This window comes from Cimex lectularius, unplaced genomic scaffold (assembly GCF_000648675.2).
Source record: "Cimex lectularius strain Harlan isolate CLEC.00 unplaced genomic scaffold, Clec_2.1 scaffold194, whole genome shotgun sequence".
Lineage (NCBI taxonomy): Eukaryota > Metazoa > Arthropoda > Insecta > Hemiptera > Cimicidae > Cimex > Cimex lectularius.
In genome coordinates this window covers 435,275-459,275 of record NW_019392734.1, presented here as the reverse complement: position 1 = coordinate 459,275, position 24,001 = coordinate 435,275, and the positions used below count along the sequence as shown (strand labels likewise).

Below are 24,001 nucleotides of genomic sequence, written 5' to 3'. Positions count from 1 at the left end.
GTTGGTTTGATCTCCTTCACAAACTCCTTCGATTGCCTATGTCCGGGGGACAGATTCCATTCTTTAAGGAATTGTTTCATGCCCCAGCTATTGACACTCTCTTTCGCTGTGCTTATAGAGTGGGATAATATCGGTTGTGGCCCGACAAACGCAGTATTTGAGTCTTCTTTGGCCAGGCTATCCGCCTCTTCATTGCCATAGTGTCATTATGTGCTGGTATCCAAATGAGGGTTACCCTATTCTCATACCTAGAAGAATGTGGAAGTAAACGAACTCCTACAAAACCAAAACATCATTAGGTTTTTTTTCCTGTTTTTAATTTGTCCTACAGACATTCAATCAATGTCATTTTGTTGGTGACAACGCCGGCCAACCGACCCGGGCCACCTCCAAAGGGCACTACTCCATTCGCCCGCTTCTTATTCGGGTATACACTTAATTTCAGCAGCATTAGGAGGATGTGGATAAAAACCGTACATAGCAACAGAGGCCCCTGGAAATGTCCACATCCTCCCCGCTTCCCAGGGACCATTAGAAGTTTGAAAAGGAGAAAACTGCATGAACTAGTTAGTTAATAATTTGATAAATAGTAATGTGTAAAACTTCACAATTGTACTTTTATATACACTCTAAAGTGGCTATTTTGGAGCCCAAGTTTGGGGTTTCGAGGCTTATGAGGTATTTGAGAAAATCCACTATTTCTTTATAAAGAAAATCTCTTTGATTTATTAGTTAATAAAGTTTCCACAATAAAATAATAATATACAAAATTTAAGGTTATTTTGACTCGTTTAATATTCTTTTCCTTCAAAAATTGCACAATTTGTTGTAGCTGTGGGTAGTGGAAAATTGTGTTGTTTTTAAAGAAATATTTGGGAATGCGTAATTTTTTTAAATATTTTTATTGTTTGAAAGCTTAAAAGCGCAATTGAAGGGAAAGATGATGTTTTAAAAGACTTTTTATTTTAAATTTTTTTTTGCGTCGCAATGTTTGAACGGTGGCGCGTTTCTTTTGTTTAGGCGGCCGCGTGCTTCTGTTGCCAGGGAGCCTGGATAGAGGCGGACAAGAAACAGATCCAGAACCTTCTATCAAACACGCTTCTGATTTCGTTGAGAATCTCCGACTGTTCGAGATTTTTTTTTCAAGTCCGACCCGTTAAATCGGTGAATTTGTTTTCGCACTAATAATAAAACCCTCGGAAATGACTGAAGCAGCTTTCGACAATATGCTGCTCGCGATGGCACAACAACTGGAAGGAGGAGTTGGCGAGGTACTCTCAAAACGCTTTTTCATTCTCATACATTTTCACTTGCCGAGATCGCAGACCTTATCTTCCATGGTCGGCCCTTGAAAATTTCTCAATTTAAACATCCTCCGATGTCCATGTGAGAACTGTTTGAATCAAATAATATTTGAACATTTTCCAGGCGAAAATTTGAACAATTCAAGGACTGCTATGTCGGCAAGGTAAAGTTATATGTCATCCATGTCCATATCATGATTTAAACCATAAATGATAATTTCAACAATATAAGATTTCATGTCATGCTTTAATAAGTTTTAACTCATATATTCAAAAGATTCATGACAGTTTTTCCGTTCGTTATCACTGATACCAGGTCCTCCAGAATCCGGCCATTTTTAATGAAGTGGGGAAGGAAAACAAATTAATTAAAATTATATTTTATTAATTGTCATAATCAACATTGGCTTCACTATTCTCATCTGACGAAAAGCAAAAACAAAAAGCTTAATTTGGGAAGTGGTTTTTTTATAAAAGTGATAAATGAACATGTGGGTTATTTTACGCCTTGACAGAGTCTGGTTATAATATGAGTGTAACGAGTCTTATCGGCTGGAGGGCAACTGTGTCCTGTTGGCGGCACACATTCCGGGTCACTTTTTCTTAGACTGTATTGTACCACTGTAACATGACCATAACTTACATGGAAGGGAGGAGATATAGGCAGCCGCCATACTAGGCATGCCAATTGATGCCACTACTCCCGAATACAACTTCATCAACAAGTACAGTAGAATCTCATTAACTATGCTGTCATATACCTAGCCCCCCCCCCCCAAGTTGTGTTTTAGGGGAGAGTGGAATCGTGATAAATCACAGAAAAACAAATGCGTGTAATTTAATTCTTATTAAATACAAAAAAATTAAAACAAAACAAAAAATTTGAAATATGTGTACATAAGTTTATACATAACATTGATGATAGGCACACAGAAAGTGTCTGATTGGTATGCAAATGGAAGAAACTGCTTTGAAGCCTGAAATTCTAGTTGTTTCTTATCCTCTGTTCTCGTTATCCGTAGTGATGCTTGGTACGTATCCTTGCAGATAATACAAGCTCCCTCTGTATTTCTGCTGATCTCATTTGGGGTTGGAAAGTGTGGAATGGGGCCCTTGATATCCAAAACTTATATTTATCACTATGTGTGACTCAGCGACCATAAATTTCTTTGTCCCTCATTACAGAACAGAATATGGACTAAACTTCCTTCTACCGAGGATAATGGGATTGCTGACTTGTTATTCCAATGAAATAGATGCATTTCATGATTCCTTGCGCTCAGTTAAAGTTAAATTAAAACGTATACATGCCAGAAATCCTTAAACCACATGTTTTTGTTATTATTAATTATTCAGTTGTTTTCTTTTTGTTATTATGTCCTTTTTGACTACTCCTCTTGTAGATTCACTCTGAGTTATAAATAAATAAGTCTACTATTCTTGTACCAGAAGAGAGGGCCAAATGAATACTTCTGAAGGCCAATTCCTACTGGTATACTGATTTCTCTCGATAGAGGCACGGTAGCTTGAGTCCTAGGGGTGAATCCAAAGATTGAACTGACTTAAAACTTAGGTAGATGCGCTACTGTTTTCCAGTCAGAAATCGTAGCAATTGAACACTGTGCCAGAGGAATAAAAATACTAGGAACACATTCTAGGAAGATAGCTAGCTATTTGCTCTGACAGTCAGGTGGCACTAGGCTTTTTTTTTTTTTTTCAAAGGATACCAAAAACTGGAGGAGTTCCGTCCTGAGCACTGCAGCTGTACTTTATCCCTGGCTCCATTTTTTGAGGGCTCGCAAACACAAGTGTGAATTTGAGCCCCCGGTGTGTCGGTGTTCTTCCATCGAAGAAACTCATTTTTGAAGGGGGTTGTGACCAAATTCAGGGTTGCTAAGATCTGATCCTGCTCCTTCCATTGATGAGTGGCGTGTCAATTTCTTTGTCAAAAGTCCAGAGGTGACGGTGGGGATCGAACCCACGAGCGCGGGATCTACTAGCCAAGAGTCTGACACCTTAACCACTCGGCTACCGCGACCCCCGCACTTGGCCTTAGCCTCATGTGAGGTAATGGCTAAAAGTGTATGGAATTGTATGGAATCCATGGTAGAAGTCTGGCTCTGGCAGGTGTTCCTGGTTAAAAAAAGTAAGTAAGTAAAAAAAGTAAAAGAGTAAGTTAAAAAATTACTCTCATAAAATTAAAACTATTTTTAATAGAAATATAATGATTGTCCCCTAGTTCTTAATTCAGATCCCCATACAAACAAATGGAGAAGAGATTGTTGCGCTTTTTGCCTGTGACTATTTTTAAATTCTTGATCAACTTTTTCCAATATTTTTTTTTTTTAATTTAAATAATCAAAAGCTCCAAGCTGCACAAGTACTTTTATCAACTTTTTGTACCATAGTATATTGTTTTGAATTACCTCTCTGGATAAAATGTTTGGCAATCTAAAATCCCATAATGATAAATCTTTTCCAATGTAATTATAGCGCAAACGGAGAACATAAATAAAAATCAGAGCTAAGCCTTTCTCATGCATGCAGAGGGCTAGTGGCTTTCTAATATAATGTCTTGTTTCCCAAATTCTTCTCTTCAGTTCACTTTGGTCTATACACGGTAAAAATGGTCCATATGATCCCCTTAGGGATGGAATTGCAAAAAATTCCTTTCTTTGTGGCCATCCATGTCATGGGAATGCACTGTCGCAATTTCAGCCCTTAAGATCTAGTGGATTGGTCTGTGCGTTATCAGTCAGTCACGGGACTGCATAGCAAACTATAGATCTAGAAACTGAGTAAAAAAATTCTAATTTAACCGAGAAAGGAATATTATTTTTATTGAAATATTTTTAAATGTAGACATAATTGTGAAACTTTGCTAACTGAATTTCTGATCAAAATGGGATTCGAATGAAAATTTTGGTGTTAAAATTACTCACAGATATTTATATTTATTTACAATAGTAATACTGACACCAAAAAAACTTCCAGTGTTCAGACCTGGCATGCCTACCTCCATTTTGGAAAATCGAAATATTTGACTTATCCATGTTAACAGTAAGGTTCCACAGTTGACAATACTCTGCTAACTTACTGACTGTAACACAGTGGGTGGTCTACAACAAATACAATGTTATCTATGAATATTAAACAATAATGGCCATAAGAGACACTCTTGCTTTAAACCCATCTTCGTGTAAAAGCTATCTGTAATTCCCTCATGCTCCCAGACTCATGTTCTTGTATTTATATGTAATGCCTTAGAACATTTATTAGCACATCTATCCAGTGAGTCAAATGTTGATTTACAATCGATAAAAAAAATTATTTCTTTGTTTTTTGGTCTTAAATTTATTGATATTAAAAAGGCTAAATATATTTTCAACTGCAGAATAACCCTTCCTAAAGCCTGTTTAGGCCTCATTCATGACGTTATTCTTTAGTGTCCGAGTATTGTCATACCAATAGCAAACCAGTAAATTTTCATAATATGTACCGTCAGAAAATGCAATCTATAATTCTGTACATTAGCATTACCATTTTTATCTAAAGAGAAAATAATGGAGTTTTTAAATGGCTGGAACATCAGCTGCATAAACATGATATAAAATTTCTAAAAAAATTCTAAGAAATTACTGGAACACCTGGGTGCCTTGCCATCTTTCGCCGTATGTAATACCTCTTGTAATTCACTAAAATTAAAAAAGGGCATGAAGAGAAGTTCCACACAAGCCCACCTCACAAGTTTAACGTTGTCAAATTTTGTCTTGTCTCAGTGTGTTTGAGAACTGATAATTCTTGTATTAGGTCAATTATTAAAAAAGTACCAGGCTCAGGTACTTTATTTGAAGTTTTCAATTTTTTTCATTTATTTTATTTTTTTAATATAAACAAGAATGCTTGTAATTCCAAACTCAGATGGGATGAAATCGAAATTTAACTGCGCCCATGACCTTGCTTCTTTTGGAATGTCATACATTCGGTCAGCAATGGCCTACTTCTTTAGGGGAAAACATTCATATATTGGAAGTCTTGAAATCATAAGTAGACTTTTTTTTAAATAAAACACCAACGAGTAGTGTTATTAAGGAATTGAGCAGTTGGCCTTTAGATTTATTGAACTTTAACCAGAAAGGTGATATTGTTCTGCCATCTCAGAAGAAGACATACAAACTTGTCCTTCTTTTCAGCCAAAGACCTTCAAAAACACTTAACTGATGGGTCATAAGGGGCTCCCAGTTTTGAAGTTTAGAAGGAAATATATACAATAATTTATTGACTTTTGCACTGGTTGATTTAGTGTGTAATGAGTTTATTAATAAATTCCAAGGAAGTAAAGTAATTCCTGTCATGAAGGTGTTCTCTACTAACCATTGGGTATCGGTGACGAGGGATCAAACTACTTTATAATACCTTTTACATATATATTTCTTATTAAAATTCCTTGTGCTGTAATGGGAGTGGAACTCATACAATTCAGCACTAGAATGGCAAATACAAATCAGATTCCTAAACTCTCGGTCGCTGTGGTTCCATGAAGAAATGAAGTTGTCTTCATTTGTCAATTATTACTGTACTTATCCTTCTTTACACCCATTATGCATGTAATATTCATCATTATTCTGTGTTTGATTTATGATGCGGAAAACTTAACATATTCTTGTTTTATAATTTGTCATTTTCTATTAATAATTGTTTTTAGGTTGTCTGGAAAATAATGCAGGTTTATGGTTATAAAATAAAAACAATTAACTAAATAAATTTAAATATAAAATATACTCCATCATCAATCAATAAATTTTTCATGTTGTAAAACATCCAGGTGTCTGAAAAAATGGTAGTCGGTAGACGAGAGATCTGGAGAATAGGGAGGATGAGGCAGAACCTCATAACCAAGATCAAATGTTTTTATGTTGTCACGTGTGAGATTGTCTTGCAATGGAATCGGCCTTTTCCGATTGACCAAAGATGGCTTCAATAATGCCAATTTCTGGGGCAAGCTTTGAGAACAGTACATTTTGGCATTGATTGTTTTCCCAGGATTCAAGAAGCTGTTGTAATAAATCAGCCCAAATGAAGCGCAACAAAGAAAAGGACAAAGGAAAAGGTTCATTTCTTTTTCGGCAAAGAAGTGTTGTGCAAAATCCATAATGATGATTTTTTGGCAGTCGTTTAATGCATGAGAAACTTAACTTTTTAGCTTTTTAACCTTTTCAATTGCATTAAAGAGGTCAGCGAAGGTTGATTTGCTAACTGAAAAGTTCTCTGCAAATTTTTGAACAGTTGTTCTGAGATTTTCTTCATCCAAAGCTGTCCCATGTTAATGAATATGTACTCAGATCACCGCAGAAGGAATTATCCTATACACTGTAAATTATTATATTAGTATATTTTCTACTTGTAAATTTTGTGATTGTTGTTATTTACAAAATAATGCATGGATGTTTAATGATACTTTACGATAAATTGGACATATATCTTTGTAAAACATTTTCCATGAGTTGAATTTTCTTAACCTGTTTTTCCTCTTTTTTCATAAAAACCCTGCTTTTCATGTATTTATTCTTTTTGAGATTTTCACTTTGTCTAAATATAAGATTTGACTTAACGGTTAAATGTACAGCCAACCTGACTTGATTGGTCCTCAACTAATCTTGGTCATAGATAATTATTATGAAATAAATTAATGAAATAAATTTTATCTTTCTTAAAATAACTCTTATTATTTCTTTCAGTTCTTGGACACAATTTTTAGTTTTCTGGCCAGAAAAACAGATTTCTACTCAGGTGGCGATGAAAGCATTGCTAGATCAGTAAGTATTTGTATTTAATGATTTTTAGATAGACTTTTGAATAATGAAATATATAATGAAATATATAAATGAAATATAATGAAATAATAATGAAATATAAACAAAGTGATTGGTATAAAAGAGTATAAGGGATACGATGTGTGGATCATGTTTATAAATTTTCTGATTGTTTTAATAACACAAAATAATTTGTGTAAAAGACATAATTATACATTCAATTGATTTTGTTTTTAAATTATACTACTTAATTTAAAAAAATATGTACAAATATAATGTTTTACATTTATTTTAGCTCATTATTGAGAAGTATAACAAATACAAGCCAAAAGCAGCACAAGTCAAAGAGCAAAAAAAGGCTGAAAATGAAGACGCTGATAGAAAACGGAAAGAAAGGGCTAAGAAGGAAAAGGAAGCTTTGAGCAAATGTGAGGTCAAAGAGTTAACAGATGAAGAGGCAGAAAAGATTCAAAAACAACTTGATGAGGTATGCAATTTTGTAATGCACAATTTTTTTGAGATTAGTGTTGATGATATTTGCTCAAAATTAATAATTTTTAGGGAAAGGAAAATTCAGCCAATGGAGTTAGCACTGAAGAAAGAGGCGATGGAGATAAGAAACACAAGGGTGAAGAAGATACTCCCTCAACTTCAAAAGATGAGGATGATGAGGAGGACAAAGGAAAGCTAAAGCCTAACAGTGGAAACGGTTGCGATCTTCCGAACTACAGGTGGACACAGACACTTAATGAAATTGAGGTAAGTTTTTTTTAACTGCCTTTCACAATAATGGGCGATCTCTCTTATTAATATTTGAATATATAATGTGACCTAAATCTCTTTAATTTATTATTAAGGGTTCAGTTTAAAAATAGATTAATGCTACTCTTATTCCACATGATGTAAATAATTATGAACCATCAACTTTTTTAGTAACTAAAAACCCAAACCAAACCAATACAATCATTAACATAAATGTTCCTTATGCCTTCCCATATAAAAAATTTAAAATCCAACCAGTAATTAAAACTACGGTTTATATAGTTGGGTGTAATCAACTTTGGCTTAGGCTCACCTTAATAATGTTGATATGTAGTCTTTAAATTAAAAAAAGCTACCAAAGTTTTTGGATGAATATAAAAGTGCCCATTTTTATTTTTGGCATGTCAGGAAACTTGCATTTAATCGTCTGCATGTGTTTTTAAACCTATTTTAGTGAAAATAGAATGAAACAATATGGATATTATTTATAAATTGTTTTCCTTTTCCTCCCATTCTGAGTTAATAAAACCCAAGTTATGAATGAAAAAAAGGATTTGCTTAATTTTTCATATAAAGAGTTCAGTTAAAAAACAAACATTTCTTTACATTTTTCCTGTAACAATAAAAGATTCACAAAACATTAAAAAATATCTACAAAAATGTTTACAAATTAAACATTAAAATAAACTTTGTTACCAGTCTTCTTTCTTAAAGCTTTGACATTGTTTTCTTTTAGTTGTATAAACAGAGCGTTTATACAGGTTGTACAAGTACTTTAGTGTAAGAAGTTTAGGGTGAATATAAAACACATTACTTAAGGGCGTTTAATAAGAAATACACTACATACTATTACATATCACAATTAAATTTAAAGTAAATTATAATCCTTATATTTTATCATATCGATCTAAAAATGTACATCGATAATTATATCTACTATTCAGTAGAAAATTGCAGTTATGATGATTTTGATGTAAGCTAATTTCAATCACAGTCAATGCACAGATTTAAATTCTAATCTAAAAGTTTTGGTGGTTTGAAAACTACAAAGAATAAAAGCTTTCTTTCAATTTCCCATTTCAAAATAGTTTGCGTATTATTTCCAGTTACACCACAGACCCATATTTACAAATTGCAAATTTTGTGGGCGTATTGAAAGAAGGATTTCTTTGTCAAATTGAAGTTGCTTAATATTTTTAACGTGTTTTTAATCAATCCATGCACTCACCTTCCATTCAATGAATATTTACAATCATAAATTAATAAATTCTAATTCTTGCAAAGTAGACCAACTTTGCCTACACATCTTCTCAACCATTGTATTAAAAATTTGAATTTTGTTCATGTTTACAGTTGAAATTTTTCTCAAAAACATAATACTGTTGATTAAATAATTTAAAAAAGTTAAATGTTGGGAGACTTTCCTAATCAAGAATATTTCACAGATCTCGATCTCACTGAAATAAAAAGAGAAAACAAATTACCCTTACACAATCTCAAAAAAACTAAAAACAAAAAATAAAAAAAGAAACTTTAAACGTACTTTCTATATAGTAAATAGCAGCAGATAGGCCTACGAGAAACAGAGCACACATTGTGATGACAAGAGCACTTATGTGGTGCTTTGCACAGCAGGACTGCTTTCTCTCTTTGCACTTTGTGTTTCCAAAGTTGACCATTGTAAAATGGGTCGAAGAGGCAATCGAACATGCGTCTACATCCTTTCTCGGCTCTAGCCTGAGCCCTGCAAGGTTCGCTGCAGTGAGCAGCAGAGAACCGGAAGAACCACTCTGAAACAATTGGCGTACATTAAGTTCGTAAAACATTTCAATGTGTCGAGTCTGAAATTTTCACTGGCATCTTTTTGCGACTGATACTTAGTCAAATACCTATATCGTGTAATTTTGTTTTAGTGGAATGAAATAATTATTCAAACTTAGTATGTTTGATTTGGACATATGCCCAATATTATTCTAAAATAAACCCTGTTTTAATAACAGGACTGATGCTATTGATTTTTATTTTTATAGTTTCTTTGTAGCACATTAACATTTATATGTTGTATAATTTTTGTTTTATACTGTACGACTGGTTTGCTGGTCATATCTCTAGATCTGTCATCTTCTTGGTCATCTCCTGGTCACATTGTTGAAAAGATCAATGATAGATTGAACTGAGATGGACATATTAAACATATCATTGTGAAATGAATCTCATGAATTATGTCATCAATCAAACTAACAAATCTTTTGTGACGGTCCAATTAAAAAAAATAAATTGTCTCTTCTTGAGAGCTATTGTCAAAATGTGCATGATAATAATTATATTAGTGGGTTGTCGTAAATAAATATACATTAATTGGTTTAGAAAAATACCTGAGTACTGGTATTACTAGATGGTGTTGGTGATAGCCACTCGTTGACTGTCTGAATAGACCTCTCGGTAGTGGTCGTACAGGTACAAGTTGTGTCATTTCTGCAAAGAGCCGGCCTCGGGATGTACCAACCACCTCCACCTTCTTCTTCCAACTGTTCAAACACAAGAGATATACGAATTATTACGATTGTACAATTTATGTCAGGCTTGATATTCGGAAGGAAATATTTTCTACCCGATGACCCAGATTGTCGGAAAAGGGCCGGGATTATATGGGCCCGATGGGAAAGCGTTTCCACGGTTTGTTTCAAATTATTAGGTTGGAAGAAAGCTCAACGTGTACCGTACGTGATCGCGCATTTCGTACTTCTCGTACACGCCCTACGTCAACCGTACTTACGCAACGCCTAGAAGTACCCGACACCAAATAAGGATGTCCTTCCTTAAGTTCCGTTTTTTTAAACAAATTTAATACGGTTTTTATTTACTTTTATTCCCCTGTCGAACATTGGTTTTTCAACGAAGCTGACATTTCCATAATACCGAAATTCTTCCTTATTTAGAAATATTTTAAGAACGCCGGTTTAAAAACAGGCTCCGATTGAGGAAGTAAGAATATACTCGCGTTCAAACTTAATTAATTAATCTCGAAATCAAAACCACAACCGGTTGGTCAGTCGTTATAAATTTTTATGGGCAGAAGTTGTTATCTTTCTTAATATATGCTAAACATCCAATGATTTGTTAGTTTTGACAGCAGCTAGTCAGTTTTGGGTGTATCGTGGTCATCTGTCAACTAAACTAAAATTTAATTAACTGTGTCCTGATGTTTAGAAAAATTTAGCTTGTTCGATAAAAAATAGACCAGATTTAAATTTCTTAGGTGCACGTGACGAAAGGTTGCAAGCTCGGTGTACATGAGAGTGGTTTTTACGGAAAAACATCACCCCGTCGACTTGTTATCTTTCAATTCAAACGTCCAGACGAAATCACGTTTTCGATCTCACGGGTTGCTGCCGTGAGACCTTTCCCTTAACTTTCGGTGAATCTTTCTCAGACATGAGAAACGGGGCCTACCCAGTTATTCCCCTTCGGTGTTGGATGGTCATCGTTAGCAACGCGCCGTGTATGGTAGAAGATTTGACCCAATCTCTGCAAACACCCTGTTCGAGTATCATAACTAAGATTGGAAACAATCCATCTTTTATATTGGCTTGTTTAAGTTTGTTATGTAAAACGTACAAACGAAAAGTAATTTGAAGTTTTTGTGTGTACAAACAATCGTTGACTAGCGAGAGACCCTATTTCGGCTACCGTTATTCACTTCTACATTCCCTCCATCATTCACATTCATCACTCAGCCATTCATTCATTTATTACTTCTCACTCACTTCAATCATTTATTATTTCTTATGTACTCACATCGCCTCACTCCTTTACTAACAACTTTATTCACTCATTCTCTCACTCACTAATTCATTCACTAAATCCACCTTATTCACTCTAATTCCCCCTTGCTCTCACACTCACTCATTCACCCATTACTTATTACCTAATCGTTTTCACTCACTAACTCATTTCTCTTGAACTAATCTTCTTCACTTATTCTCTTATTACACTTCACCCAATCAACCTTACTACCTCACTTATTACGCTTCACATAATATTTTTAAATCACTCATTCACTTATTACTCTTCACCTAATCTTCCTCATTCACTAACCTGTTCTCTCTCTCTCTCTCTCTCTCTCTCTCTCTCTCTCTCTCTCTCTCTCTCTCTCTCTCCTTAACATTATCTCACCCACTAAACTAATCTCATTTATTACTCTTCACCTAATCTTCCTTACTCGTCACTCATTCACTTATTACTCTTTCCATAATCTTTCTCACTCACTCAGTTTCTCGCTTATTCACTCACTCACTACTCTTTATTAATATTCTTCACTCACTCATTCAATTATTGCTCTATAACCTTCACCTGATTTCCCTCACTCACTTTTTCCCTAATCTTTTTCACTCACCACTTTCTCGCGTATTCATTCACTCACTCATTCATTCATTACTCTTTACTTAATATTCTTCACTTATTCATTCATTTCTCAGTCTATAATCGTCACCTAATTTCCCTCACTCACTCAGTCATTTGTAATCTTTTAATCTTTCTCACTTACTTACTCAGTCACCCATACTTACTACCTAATCTACCTCACTCACGCATTCACTTATTACTTTTTTTCTGCTTTCCAACTTGCTAAGTCGTTGACTACCTACTTTACAGTTTAGCGCATGTTAACCGGATTTAAAGAAGTGAGAGTGTAAAATTTATTATGAGTTGATTTTATTTATTGTGCTCTGTAATTTATTTCCTTAAGCTAAACTTTTACTAAGATACCTGCACATAAGCCATTTGTGATAAGTGTGAACCTTTTAGATTGGACATTCTCCTTGTAGTCGGACATCGTCTTCGTTTTTAAGACAGTCCGAAGTAGTAGAATTCCACGTGATGTAATTAAATGATGAGAAACATTCTAATCCTATGTGCTGGTGCTTGTAATTCAATTTCTTACATCACGCAATTAACATGGAAATGCGTAAGTTATTTAATTTTCAAACGGCCGAAAGTGAGGGGGAAAAACTTCCGAACACTTGGTGATCCAGATAAATATCAGAAGATTTGGAAGGAGTCGGGGTACGATAAGCTCCTAGCAAGGAAATGATGTAACAGCCCGTGACCTTGTCCCCGGAAGAAAGCTGTGAGCTCATCATAAGCGCCCTGCGGGTTAGATAATCCACTCTTTCGTTTTGTCCTCTCCACCCGCAGACGATGAACAACCCATGTCCCAGTTTCGACTCAACAAACTATTAATCACCATTGCGAAATGTTCCTAATACAATAGACGATCTGGTAACAGCGTTACTCAGAAGGTCTAGTTTGTCAATAACCGAGCCAGCACGAATTGCCCAAAACGGATTGACCTTTTGGTATTTTTTGTCTTATTGAGTTTGTAATGGATTTTGGCAGGCGATATCTTCTTTTAGAGTCGTATCAACTTGGGTGATTGGCTAAGCCCGATTTACATTAGCCAAATGTGATCGTGCCATCTCTTGCCCTTAAAGGTACGACGATGGTAAAATCGTTAAAAATTTGGTGAAATTTGATGATTCTGATTTGCACTGATGATTTTGCGCTGAAAAACCCAACATTGATTGTATTCGTTCATATAATAAACTCAAATCTGTAATTTAGTCGTTTCCAACAATTTTGATCTGCATATCTACGCTGGTTTGTTCTGTTGGAGGCGTTTTTGAGCTATGCCAATTCTAAATCTTCTTAGTTAAATCTATCAGGCCATCTATGATTGCATTTGGTCGTTTTAGTCACGAACCCTCCACTGAAGACGGCTCAAAGCCGAAACTCGTCTGACATAACAAACCAGCGAGGATTGGCAGGCCAAATTGATCGGAAACGACCAAACTCCAGGTCATCACCTCGTAGACCTCATGAACTCAAATATGCTTTATGTTCTACACAAACTATTTTGTTCATCACGTAAAAATCTCAGTTGTTTCTATGTGTTTCTTAGTTGTTAATATTTGTTATGTAAATCCTGAAGGATTTTGCATTTTTAGATAAAACATTTTTTTTAATTCTGCGTAGTGTGTTCCCTCCTACCACTTGTTTTGTGCTACACTGAGCGCTGTCCAATTTTTTCTTGTTTAAAATTGGAATAGCTTATTCTCACTATCTTGCTCCCTGGCCTTCTGTGTCATAACTAATGATTATTATGCATATTTCTGATTTCGTAATCTATGATTATTATGCATTTCTACTCGTCTAGTATAAGTCAGTAATTACGTTAAAGGCTACCCCTATAGGGCATATTTTGATATTCTAGGTTAAAAAAGAAAACCCAATAAGGACTAGAGTGTTCATTCTCCAGTAGGTTCAATTTCTTCGCTGTCCCATTAAAGCGTATCGAATCAGTTCAAACTATATTAAAAAAGTTTTTGGTTTGAATATGTTTAAAAATTTATATATAGTGTTTTTGTTTTGTGAACACTTGTTAATTATTGTTTTGACATTTTGTCGTGTAAAGTGTTGGTAATTAACCAACCCTCTTCCTTACTCATCGTCCATTCCCCCGAGCAGAGACGTTTCGAAACGGTTCAAACTCGAGACAAAATAGTTTCCAAACGACTGTAAATATTCATGAGCACTGTGCTGTGTGTGCAAGGCTTTGGCACAATTCCTCAACTTTTAGTTTTGTAGATGTAAATTCCTTGTGTAGCATGACTACTGTCAAAACACGGATTCGGAGAAAACATTCCAAAACCGGTGATCTATACTATTTTAAAACATACTTGAATAAAATTATTATTTGGGTAATTTATTAATGTAATAAAGTTCATGGCCAATAACAAAGCTGGTTTTGTTTTGAAAATTTATTTTTGTTAATTGGTGTAAAATTTGTGAATTTCTAATGATTATTTGGAGACCGTGAGATGCGGTCTTGTACGATGTAGGTTTAGAAAAACATTTTCTTTATTGTGCCAACGTTTCGATCTTTATTGAGATCATCTTCAGGGCCTGGGATTTACAAACATTGTGTAAATTATACAAATACATGTAGGATGTGAAAAAATGAATTTATTCAGTGCGAGAAATTTTAGACTCAAAGTATTTGTACCCAGGATGATGTTACTTTGAGTGAGTCTAAAATTTCTAGTATTGTATAAATTCATTTTTTCACTTCCTACATGTATTTATATAATTTAAACAATGTTTATAAATCCCAGGCCCTGAAGATGATCTCAATAAAGATCGAAACGTTGGCACGATAAAGAAAATGTTTTTCTAAACCTTCATCGTACAAGACCGCATCTCACGATCTCCAAATAATCATTAACTGACGGTCACTAAACACCACACACTTGCTGTTTAATTTCAGGAAAATATGGGCTCAGGAAAAAAATCGAAATTTTAGATATAAGTATGAAATCATATGACTGGAGAGGGTTTTTTACTATAAAAAAAGAAAAATATTCAAATTGAATTTATGTAGAAAATTTGTAGTCGTTTTTAATTATTGTTGTCTTGAAGTTATTGATTGTGTGAAAATTTTGAACTATACAAGAAAAAAAAACTTAAAAAGAAAATTTGAACTACGTTCCATTTTGTCTTCCCTCAGCCTTGAACTATGTGGTCAACCAAAGTTTTAATAATAGCAATTATATTAATTATAATAATGTCATGTTTATAATAGTCTGAAAGGGGTAGGGTGTGAAAAAATGAATTTATACAACGCTAGAAATTTTAGTTAAAAAAAAAAAAAATACAATAAAATGAATTTATACAATTCTAGAAAATTATAGATTAAAAAAATGAATTTATACAGTGCTAGAAAATTTTAGATTAAAAAAAATGAATTTATGCAATGCTAGAAAATTTTGTGAATTTCATTAATCATAAACTCTTCCTTTGTTTTAATTATTATTTTTCTGCCAAATATGAAATTTATTGTAATATTGTATTTAGAGCAACGAGAGTTGAAAATATTTTTCATTTGCCTCATTTAAGATAAGAAGTGAACGAAATTAAGGAACTAGTGACCTACGAGCCTCACAATGAGTTGGCTGTTAGGGCTATTTTAGTCGAGGAGTTTCAACTTTGACCCAGTTGGTAAGAAGTGAAAAGGAATTTCTTACGAGAACCGATATTAAGAAGTCGGAGAAATAGATCGATCCGTCAAATTTCAAATTTATTTTAGCATTGTGTAATTGAGTGTTGAATGAATTCTTGATTGAACTTTACCTGCCTTTGCACAACCTCAGCGGAAGTTTAATGGAGAAGTGTAGTCACAGTGGTGAAGATGAGTCGGCTCAACGTCTCGGACGCCTTATAACATCTTCAAAAATATTACGTTCTCATGGAGCGAAATAATTTTCCACCGTGTTTCTCCTTTCGAAATTGGGTCAAGACCGAGCGCATCTTTTATTCTCAAATATCCCCCAATTGTCAGGCTTTGGGAATTTATGTCGCGAAATGTAGTTGTTAACGAGATATCAGTTTTGTATTCCGTACACAGCCGGTTTTGAATTGCGCAACAGTCTGCTCAGCAAACCAATGCGACATGAATACACATGGATTTCAGATTCTTTTGAAACAATGGGCAACCCTGATGATTGGCTTGCACGCGGAGTAAACAAATAGGCTTTTAAATGAGCGTATAAACGCTTTTGGAAAATTGGGTCGTACGCCAACAACCGGGTTCTCGAGCCCGTGAAAATTATGTTCGGGTCATTATGTCCCGATGGGGTTCACGCTATAACGTGTACTGGTTACTGTATACCCTGGGGGTTTAATTATTTTCTAGGGAAACAATTTCAATAACTCAACACACTAACTTATTGTGTAATGTTAGTCGTATTTAAAATTGCCGTTAACAGATCAGGACCAACGTGACTAACAACGGAGAGAGGGAATGAGTGAAAGCTCTCTCTGTTAAGCAAGGAAAGAAGGGTTGGCACACCAACGTACCTAGATCGTAAGTAGGCACAGAACTATTTTGTCCCAATATGATTTTTCCAATACAGATCTGAAAACAGGAAAGAAAATTTTTCCAGGTTTAGTAAAAATATATACCGTTTAGGGACCGCAACGGTTAAGGCGTTGACACGACGGTCATCACAGTTAGATAAATCCAGCTTATTTTTCAAAAACATCCCAGTGGTTGATATGACCTCTGTAGTTGCTGACCCCCGTAAAAAAATTATGTTAGACTATTAGCATGTCTACTTAAGACTTAATTAGAACATCAAGTACAACTTGGGAATGCAAAAAAAGTCTTTCTTTCCACGTTTGTGAGTTCAGAACAAGAGGGCAATTTTGCTAAGAAAAAGTAAGTAACAGGATTCGAATCCTTCTTGGACACGCTATCTTAGAAATGAAAGATAAGGCGAGAAGTACTCAGGCAATCTTTCAATTTCCTTGCAAGATTTGCTAGAAAAGAAATTTCAGAATGTACAAATAAGAGGAAACAGGAAGAAGCGCAGAATTTAAACAGGTTTTTTCGAGAAGGCACTGCTGAAGCCGTGGAAATTTACAGATTGCCAACGCACAACCGTGATTGAGTAGTACGTTTCCAAATCCGCCAGATAATCAAATTCAATGAGAAGTTAGAAATAGCGTGGGATGAAATAGCTCCTGAAGGTCTTAATAAGACTTGAAGGATATCACCCCCTGAGTTTCATTCTCTGCTCTAATAGATTTTTTAAATGAACGAAACACTTGTCTGGATGAGGAAGTATTCTTTAAGATCATTAGATTAAGGCTAGGTTTAGATTAGCCCGTGATTTGAAGTTTATCCCATTGTATGATAATCTGGTTTACCTTGCTTTTATTACTTCACTCTCGTCCAGGATTGTCACCATGTTTATTCTACCCGATCGAGTTTTTCGGTTATGTTTATGACACGTTTTTCGTGATTCCATAAAGGATTGTTGGCTTTTCAGCATTGTGAAACAGTTTAAAGTGGTCTTGCGTCAGTATTTTCGGAACCTAAATACTGGCTATGACAACTACGAAGTGATGTTGTATTAAGAGAGTTTAAATTGGTTTTGGCCAGGGGGAAAAGTTTTCGTTCGAAGGAATCTCGAAAATATGCAACGCTATGACAAACAAAAGTGTTGGGTAACATACGACAATCAATACTTCCAAGTTATGTAAATGTTCTGTGATTGATGTGAAAGTGCCAAGTCGAGTTTCTTACTCTTCTTCCACTCGTCTTCATCTTGTTTCCCTCCAGGACGGATTCTTCCTATTCGCCGTTACCTCCACCGTTACTATTTATATTTTAATTACTAAAAATCATAATGTGTCGTAACGTAGTGACAGGGGGAAAAATGGGTGTGCACTCTTATATAAAGGTACGAGGAGGTTGCTCATAGTTGTGGCTGGGGGAAGCCTGACAGCCGAGTTTCTAAATCTCTGATATATATTGTTATCGAAAATCGATTCGAGTATGTCCGGAGAGAAATCGCGAACCATCTTGTGTGTCTGCATGGATGTTTTAAAGCCAACATTAGTGCGGCAAATTGCATTCCTCCAATTAAAACAGACCTCAATTTCTAATGCGTTTTGCCCCCGCAAAGGTCGTAGCTTTCTTATCGTTTTGTAACCGTCGGCTAATATTTACAATGAGATGATAATAATGCTACGGTATCAATTCGTCCCTTTAGGCATTTTGAAATATGTCGGTTGGTCTTCAGTCTGACTGATAAATGACTTCCACTTTATCGTTTTGTACCTGCAATTATTTCGGCGCGCCCAGTTTAAGCGCAAGCAAAACGAAAATCGCATAATTACAGCTTTCATTCTTTTGTTGAATATAATAAAATTAAATAGTCAGGAAAACTTTCGATAAAAAAGAAAGGATTATCATGAAAACCTAAATAGAATTCTGGGACATTTTTGATTAGCCAATCAACCTAATTAGTCCACGAATAGCCAAAATAATTCTCCTATCTATTTCTTTGGAGATAAAAATAAAGCCATTACTTATTTTTCTTAAAATTTATACTCTTCATTTGTTAAAATTGAACTAATTTTAAAATGGGAATTATCGTGTACTTATTTATTATTATTTATTAATTTGTCTAGTGTTAATTTTGTTGCTTTTGAGCAAATAACACAAGACGTTTCTAGGAAGATAGTGAACATATTTTCTTATTTTGGTTTAATTTTTAAGAATTTTTATATAGTTTAAGTGCACTTATTTTACTTTTTAATTACGTTTTAACTTATGTTATGAACAAATTTGCATGTTTTACAGACATATACTAAAACAATACTGACCATGTAATATATTTTTTAAAATTGTGAACTGACACAATTTAAGCACACTTAATAAAAAATAAACCCCTGTTTAGTGGTCTAATTGACCAAAGTACTTATTTCAATTAACTATTCTTTTTATCTAAGCCGAAGATCGTGGGTTCGTATCCCGCTCGTGACACTAACTTTTTTTATCTCTGCCAATACCTTAGATTAAAAAAAAAATTGGAATTAAAATAAAGGTGTTGACATGGCTCATTACTGTATGGTAAAGGCCCTGCATTCGAACCCGACATACTTACAAATGTTTTTTTTTTCCAAAAACCCCGGCACCCCGAGGGTTGATATAACTCTGCTGTTGCGAACCTTGTAAAAAAAATAGGGCCATGATACGATTTGTTGATATAATACAGCGTAGCTTAGCGGACCAAATGATCAAAGTGCTGACCGAAATACAATGAATTGAAATGAATGAAATTTGATGAAATCTTGACTCGCTTTACAATGACTTTTGGGGCATGTTTAAATCTTTGCAGTTTTGTACTCGAACCTCCACAAGGTTTGCTCGATGGAGTGTAGCTGTTCTGAACCGCTTTCGGATAAACAAGAAACGAATTCTTTAGCCCAGTTATACGGAATAATCTCATTGTCACGCCTTTCTGTCAAAATTAGGTAATGTATTTTTAAAAGTAGACTCCTGCTGTAGAGAGATCAGTTTTATAATTTTTTAAAGGTTCAAGTTAATTAGTCGTATTTATCGTATGTTTATTAGGGCATAAGTAGGATTGCGTTTTAATAAGTTAGAAACATGGATGTGTCTTGTGAAAAAATGTAACAGAAAATTATATACAAGGGTGTTAATCTGAGCGTATCCTCGCTTGTTTTGTCTTTCGCCATCTTCAGTGGAGGGTTAGTAACTAAAACTTAGCTTAACAATATGTTCTAAGGCCGATTAAGAGTTAATACGAACCTAGTACAGAAAGTGGAAAAAAGCCTAAGAAAAAGTCCAAACCAAAGGATTGGAAACATCTCAACTTCAGTTTTTTGTTTTTAATTAATTAAACAACAACATTAAATCCAAATTGATAGATTTTTCTTTGTGGTCTGCGGGGAGATAACCTGTAATTTGGTCATTATCGGTCATCCTGGTCTGCCTATCCTGGTCTGTCATGATACGATGAACTAAATTTCAACATGAAATCTCGCTGTTTAATGATTATTTGGAGATCGTGAGATGCGGTCTGGTGTGACGTTTAATTTAAACAATGATTGTAAATCCCAGGCCCTGAAGATTATCTCAATAAAGATCGAAACGTGAAGATAAAGAAAATGGTTTTCTAAACCTACGTCACAACAGACCGTATTTCACCATCTCCAAATAATCATTAACTGACAGTCACTAAACACCACACACTTGCTGTTTAATTTCAGGAAAATATAGGCTCAGGAAAAAAAATCCAAATTTCAGATATAAGTATGAAATCATATGACTGGAGAGTGTTTTTTACTACAAAAAAAGAAAAATATTCAAATTGAATTTATGTAGAAAATTTGTAGTCGTTTTTAATTATTGTTGTCTTGAAGTTATTGATTGTGTGAAAATTTTGAACTATACAAGAAAAAAAAACTTAAAAAGAAAATTTGAACTACGTTCCATTTTGTCTTCCCTCAGCCTTGAACTATGTGGTCAACCAAAATTTTAATAATAACAATTATATTAATTATAATAATGTCATGTTTATAATAGTCTGAAAAATTCTTAGGGGGTCAGAATCAGATTTCATCGGGCATACCGTCAATTTTTCTAGTAAAATGTGGATATTATGTTGTTAGACTTTTACCCCGAAGGATTGTCACTCCCAGATGTGCTGAACCTCAGGGGAGTTCACCTACCCTGTTTTGCTGCTGGGTCGCTAGTAACTCCCTTAAGCCGGATGCCCAAGAAATCGTAGCTTCCCAACAAACGGGGTTAGGTTCCAACGGGGGCTTTTCGCAGCTAGGTTAAAATTTCATTAATATTTCGGATTTAAAGGTTGCACTAAGGTTTAATTAAACCATAAAATGTAAAAAATAAATAAATAAACATAGTAAAAATATCTGCTGCGGAAGCAATAAAGGACGCACACGTTTGCATTTATTTATTTGTTTTTTGCGAGAATACATGTTTTAAAATAAAATATACTTTTTAATAAAACATGCGTATATTACAGCGATAAATTATCTAATATAATTTCTTTAAAAACAACTATAAACTTTTCTTTAATGTTTCTGTTTCAAGTTTAGAAAACAATTATTTTCAGAGGGAAAGTGCTTTTCAGTGATGAGAAATTCACATTTAAAATGTCTCAATTGTGCTCTTGAACCCGGATTTTCTGAAAATTTCTGGTCTCATTTCTTTCTTTATATTAATATATTATTAGAATTTCAAAATATAACACTAAGTGAATGTTAGTGCATGTGTTAATTGTAAAATCGAAAACTACTGAACCGATTTCGATGAAACTTTCACATTTTGTTTCTATTATGCCGGGCGGGTTTAGAGATTAAAAATGGGCATATAACAAATAATGTGCGTTAGGATTTATAATAAAAGGGAAATAACACTTTTTACTATCACCCTGGGAACGCCGGATTATAAACTTGTATGTTATAAATATGGCTTTATAATACATACAATAGTAAAATTAAAATGTTGGGTGGGTTAAATTGCGCAATTTCAAAATTTGTTTCTTAAACTCTGGTATGCGTTCAGTGAAAAAATGTAATTTATCCTCTTTTTTTTCCATCCTGGTAACATTTCTTGCTGTCGGTCTGGATTTCATACCGTTGAGGGCGCGCCGACCTTGCTCGAGAAATCCGCAACCCAAGTCCCTTTGTCTGGGCCGTTTTCGGGACAATCAATTCCGGGTAGTCCAAATGTCAGGGCTTGCACCCGGATAAGCAAATCGTTGCCGAGACACTTTTATCGCTGGATTCTATGTTGATTTACGCTCTGGCGTCAAGATATTTTTACAAATAAACGACCATTTTTCCCGACCCAAGGGTATCGATACTTTACCTTTGTATCAAATTAAATACAATCTTTGAAACTTCAAAACCGTTATGTAATACGAATTCCCTGGGTTTCTTACACAATTCTTAATCCCAACCCACTTTTTCAACCTTGTCCCCTGTTTTTTTTAATTTCGGTTTATTAAAATTGTTTCCAAACTAATGGTTCAAGGTGAAAATTAATGACGTTGTGCCAGTCATCTTGGATGGTATTAAGATATTTTAAACGTGCTCCTCTCCACACGCTTATTATGGCCAGGAAGATTAAATTATCCACCTGTGTTGTGTCTGTCAACCAGTTTGAACTAGCTGTAGTTCCCACAATTGACCCCATTCCTCAATGCCGGCCTATTTCACTTTTGATTATGTTTCGATTCGAAGTTACGCTAACTATTCGGATTATTGTGAGATTTCCTCCTATTTGGGGCTTCGGGTTATGAACCGCTTTTGAAAGAACAAAATAGCAAGATAGGCAGACGACCGGAAACTGACAAACTCGAAATTCTGATTGTTATAGGATTTCATGATTTGTTCTGAGGTGGCTAAAGAACCTTTTGGACCAAGTTCATCAAGTAGTGCTACGGTCCTTCTCCCGTATATGGATTATTGCTCATCGATCTTTAGGACTTTTATCAGGCTACAAATCCTTGATTTTCGTCAGTTTGCTGGTTTTAGCCTTTTCTTCTAGTATGTGTACTGACAGGCAAAAAAAGTGTCCATCCTTGTTTCTTATTTATTTATTTGTTGTTTTAGTAAATACTTGTAATCGTTATAGTTTTTATTTTTTGCTTTTTTACTGGATTTATTAAAAGAAAATACCTAAATAAAAAAATTAAATAAAACGATTATTTGGAGATCGTGAGATGCGATCTGGTGTGACGTAGGTTTTATTAGGATTGCAAAAAATAACATTCGCGAAAATGAGACAGAAAGAAAAGAAAGAAATAGTGTGTAGAGATTACTTAATAGACCGTTAATCGATAGTTATTCAGATATCGTGAGATGCGTTCTGGTGTGATGTAGGTTTCAGAAAAACATTTTCTTTATCGTGCCAACGTTTCGATCTTTATTGAGATCATCTTCAGGGCTCAAAGTGTTTGTCTTCTGTGTAATTGTGCCATTCTTGCGTGTCGTGTTGAGAGTGCCAACACAGAAGACTAACACTTTGAGCCCTGAAGATGATCTCAATAAAGATCGAAATGTTGGCACGATAAAGAAAATGTTTTTCTAAAACCAACGTCACACCAGACCGCATCTCACGATCTCCAAATAATCATTAACTAACGGACACACTTTAAATAAAACAATTTTTCCAAAAGATCTTGTAATTATTCAATTCAGTACGGAGTATTTCCTCCTCTTGCGTTGAACTTGGAACTTGAAACTTTGGAATATTTTCCTACTCCTCCAGCAGTGCCTTTCTTGATTCCTGCAAATTCTCTGGCACCACTGGACGACTTTTTACCCTCTTTGATTGTCCCAAGATGGTCGATAGTGTTTAAGTCGGGAGTACATGCCGGCCACTCCAAACTTTGAATTGAAGCCCATTCCTTGGATTATCGATTCCTGTTTAATTTGCATATATAATTGTTTAAATTATGTATGTGGGAGTAAAGTAACCACGACACTGTTTTACCACTTTTTAATTAACAGAATAATAAAAATACATCAGAACTTCAGATACAAGCACATACGACTTCGATAAACGACTTGTATAAGGCACTTCTGTAAGTCTGTCTCGTTTTTCTTTTGTTCGTCTTTCTCCTTTTTGGACATGGTCGCTCGCACCTTCTTGACTCGCCACCTACATGTAGGTGTATTTCTAAGTTTTCAAGTCTGTCCACACAGCAATTTCAAGCTTGT

General features: G+C 34.7%; 2 protein-coding genes across 2 annotated transcripts in view; one reads left to right on the top strand and one right to left on the bottom strand.

Annotated features, from left to right (window-relative positions):
* Nucleotides 1-1,016: 1,016 nt before the first annotated feature.
* LOC106661157 (nuclear migration protein nudC) overlaps nt 1,017-24,001 on the top strand; it is a 212,521-nt gene continuing 189,536 nt past the window's right edge. Inside the window, exons 1-4 of the mRNA XM_014384388.2 lie at nt 1,017-1,271; nt 7,043-7,120; nt 7,413-7,604; nt 7,679-7,876. Coding sequence (XP_014239874.1) covers nt 1,203-1,271; nt 7,043-7,120; nt 7,413-7,604; nt 7,679-7,876 — 537 coding nt within the window. The 5' untranslated portion in view covers nt 1,017-1,202. The remainder of the gene's footprint in view (nt 1,272-7,042; nt 7,121-7,412; nt 7,605-7,678; nt 7,877-24,001) is intronic.
* The window catches only part of LOC106661158, a 36,522-nt gene continuing 21,017 nt past the window's right edge, over nt 8,497-24,001 (bottom strand). Inside the window, exons 2-4 of the mRNA XM_014384389.2 lie at nt 10,255-10,407; nt 9,423-9,669; nt 8,497-9,336 (exon numbers count right to left, since the gene is read on the bottom strand). Of these exons, the coding sequence (XP_014239875.1) occupies nt 9,308-9,336; nt 9,423-9,669; nt 10,255-10,407 (429 nt within the window). The 3' untranslated portion in view covers nt 8,497-9,307. The remainder of the gene's footprint in view (nt 9,337-9,422; nt 9,670-10,254; nt 10,408-24,001) is intronic.